Source organism: Monoraphidium neglectum (genome assembly GCF_000611645.1).
Source record: "Monoraphidium neglectum strain SAG 48.87 unplaced genomic scaffold scaffold01231, whole genome shotgun sequence".
NCBI lineage: Eukaryota > Viridiplantae > Chlorophyta > Chlorophyceae > Sphaeropleales > Selenastraceae > Monoraphidium > Monoraphidium neglectum.
In genome coordinates this window covers 12,597-16,069 of record NW_014012397.1, presented here as the reverse complement: position 1 = coordinate 16,069, position 3,473 = coordinate 12,597, and the positions used below count along the sequence as shown (strand labels likewise).

Below are 3,473 nucleotides of genomic sequence, written 5' to 3'. Positions count from 1 at the left end.
GGCGGTCCACCGAGCACAGGCAACGCTCCGCGCCGCGCCTTGAGTGCCACACATGCCAGCGATGCGTTCCCCAAAGCACTGCCTGTCGCTGAGCGGAGCAGGCCCCCCTTTTTTATAGCGCACTACCAACGCCGCTGCTGAGACCGCCTGATTGGAAACCCCCAGCGAGCAGTTTTTGTACGAGGGGCGGCGGCACCACTGCGCAGGAGGGCCCAACATTATCAACGTCTTCTCGTTTTCAAAAGCGTGAGTCATCCTGCAGCGGAAGGGCGACAAGGAAGGCTGAGTTATGATGAGTCCCATAGGGTTGCAGCATGCTCAGAGTCTTGTTGCTGCTGATTGCAAATCCACAATCGCCTCAGTTCATACCTGCAGCAGCACTGCTGCTGGTCAGGCGCACACCACACTTGCTGCTGGTTTGTGGCGTGCCGATCTATCCTACCTATTTTTTTCCATGCAGACCCCGCGGCCATCTTTCGAACACTCCGACTCGGCTGGACCATAACCCACACAAGCACCCACCCACCCACCCATCCACCAGCCAGCCAGCCAGCCAGCAACGCATCCACGCTCCCGTACCCACCCAACTCCAGCCGGCTCCAGCCACCCCCACCACCCAATTCGAAACCCCGAACTTCAAAACCTAACCCCTCACCCAGGTACGGCATGATGGGCTACAGGGTCGGCTACATAGCCTGGCCCCTGGGGCCAGGGGCGGACGCGTTACTGGGGCAGGAGCTGCTCAAGGTGATCTGACACCCGTTTTTGCATCCTTAAACTCAGTCCCTTAAGCCCCTCTGGAAACGTACCGCCAGGGTCAGGCAATGTGTTGTTGTCCTGGAGAGAAGGAATCACTGAGACGGGCGATCGCTCTGTCTCCGAGCGACCGCCCCCTGGGGCCGGCTGTGGCGCGGCGGGCGGCCGGGCGCCCGCGGGCCCGCTGCTGCTGGCCCGCTTGCTTGGCTGCCGCGCAGCCGGACGCGGATCCCTCTCCGCCCGTTCGCGCCCCCCGCGCTCCCCGCGCCGCGCTGCACACCGCCTGCGAACCTACACACACTCACCCTCTCCCGAACTGTTTGATGCCGGTTGACAAATAAATCCTTCCCCTCACACGCAATCCCCCCTTGCTTCTCCCAGGTCCAAGACACGATCCCAATCTGCCCCCCCACGCTCAGCCAGCACGTCGCCCTCGCCGCCCTGCAGCTGGGCGGAAGCTACGTAGCAGCCAACGTGGCCGCGCTTGCGACCAACCGCGCCGCGCTGCTAGACGCGCTGTCGCCGCTCAACGCCGCGGCCGACGGCGACGGCGGCACGGCGGCGCCGCCCGCGGTCGCGGGCGGGGAGGGCGCGATCTACTTCTGGGCGCGGCTGCCGCGCGGATTCGAAAACAGCGACGAGCAGGTGGTGGCCTGGCTGATCTCAGATCACGGGGTGTGCCTGATCCCGGGGTCGGCGTGCGGCTGCCCCGGGTACGTGCGGGCGGCGTTTGCAAACTTGAAACCAGACGTGTGCGCGGAGGCCGCGGCGCGGCTGAAGAGGGGGCTGGCGCAGCTGGTGGCCGAGGGGCCGGCTGTGCTCGCGGGCAGCGCCAATGCACCGGCGCCGCCGCTGGCAGCCGCGGCGCGCGCGGGCGCGGCCGTGACCGTTTGATGACGTCACCCGTCAGTGTTTTGTTTGTGACGTGCTTATGCCCTCTTGTTCAAGAGGTCTTGGCTGGAAATGTATACTGATGCTGAGATGGCTGAATCCACTGTTCAAGGGTTTGGAACGCGAATTTGCCGGAATGTCTGTCACAACGCGGTACTCATCTGAGGCCAATCTCATGCAGAATGACTCATGATCATTCATCATTCTGTTGTGCGGCCGTGCCTGTGGGCGGCACAATGCCTTGCTCTATGAGAGCGCTTGTCACGCTTTGAGTAGACACATGCGAGCGATGCAGCAATGCCGGTCTTCAGGTCTAGGTGTGCTACAATTCAGATTTCTGACTCACTTTGTACTGCTGGTCATTATCTAATGTCTGGGCACGCATTCCTACCTGCCAGCTTGCCAGGTGTAACCATCAAAGCCCTACAACATCCTGCAAAGGCGCGTGCGCTATATTGCCACTGTGTTACAGCCCATGTGCAAGACTGGTGCTGCAAACTTTGCACCAAACTCGCATCCGCACCGGTGCCGTCAAGCAGGGGAGTAAGAGCCAACATGCTAAGGCAAGTACACCTGCAGCAGCGACTTTGCCAAGCATCTGAAGCGCCAGCGAGGAGTCAAGTGCATTTTCCCCATCTCTTGCAGCACCCCACAGTGAGTGCCACCCGTGCATCCATGCACTCAGCAACTTCAAGTTGCTAAACCACCCATTGTCGCAAGTGCATGGTTCAAAGTTTGCGACAATGGGTGGTTTAAACCTAGAGGCTGCAGACTGCGAACTTGTGTGTGTTGAATCTGGTCAAAATAGCATGAACATAGCCTCCACATGCCCGGTGACAAGCATGCCACAAACCTGCGGGACGCCCTGATTGATTGGTCTGTAAGTGCTACCCCTGTGAACAATGAGCAAATGATTATCAGGATTGCCGCGCATGGCAACACGCAGCGGCAGAATGGCAGCGGCTGCGACGGCTGTGGACACCCCATCGACCCGCGCGACTCATCCCGGGGGGGTCGCAGCGTCGGCGCCGGCGCCTCGGCCCGCCGCCTCGCTTTCCCCCTTGCAAGCATATATAGCCACCAATGGCAACGCTTGGCAACGAGCGGCATTCTGTATACGGCATTGTGTGTGCAACCCAAAGCGGCAGCCAACCCTGCGCTGCTGGCTGTGGACTTCTTGCATGGCGGCCAGGCACCACGCGCGGCCGCACGCGGCCGCCAGGCACGGCTTACACACGCACGGGGTGCGATATCATCCGTTGAAAAATAGTCAAAACAATTTCAAAACAGCAGTGCTTCCTCTGTTTGATATTGTAAGGGCCAGGAAACGAGCAGCTTGCTTGGAGCCAAGCGTTGAAAAGTGCCCCTACAGTATGCACAAACCAGCAAGGCCCCCAGCAGGGGTGGCGGGACAGCGGCCCCCTCAAAATCGATGCTTGAGACACACCCTAGGTGACCTGGCTTGCCCAGGCATCACACCATCGCCTCGCACTCATCCTTGGTCTCGTAACCGCCAACAAACTTGACGGTGCACTTGGCGCTGGGGACCTGAGTAAGAGAGGAGGAGTTGCAGTACCCTCGAGTTTGTGCACGGGCTGAAGCGCGTGGCACCGTGCAATGTGTAGCACAGCGTCTCGTAGGCAAGTCGCTGGCGTGCGTCAGCAAGACCGGCACTAATCAAACAGCTCCATCCTAACACCCAACTCAATCCATTTATAGATGTTTCCATCGCGTCCATATATATCGTGCAACCGCACACACGACATGCACGCGCGCACATGCGCACGCACGCACCACACACACACGCACGCACGCACGCACGCACG

General features: G+C 60.4%; 2 protein-coding genes across 2 annotated transcripts in view; one reads left to right on the top strand and one right to left on the bottom strand.

Moving 5' to 3' along the window:
• Positions 1-669: 669 nt before the first annotated feature.
• On the top strand, positions 670-1,650 carry MNEG_7123 (hypothetical protein; the record flags this gene model as incomplete). Its single annotated transcript, XM_014044408.1, has 2 exons — positions 670-747; positions 1,138-1,650. 2 exons carry the CDS (start codon positions 670-672, stop codon positions 1,648-1,650), a joined length of 591 nt encoding a protein of 196 aa, XP_013899862.1.
• Positions 1,651-3,120: 1,470 nt separating this feature from the next.
• MNEG_7122 (hypothetical protein) overlaps positions 3,121-3,473 on the bottom strand; it is a gene marked incomplete at both ends in the record, with an annotated part of 3,289 nt that continues 2,936 nt past the window's right edge. Inside the window, one exon of the mRNA XM_014044407.1 lies at positions 3,121-3,195. Coding sequence (XP_013899861.1) covers positions 3,121-3,195 — 75 coding nt within the window. The remainder of the gene's footprint in view (positions 3,196-3,473) is intronic.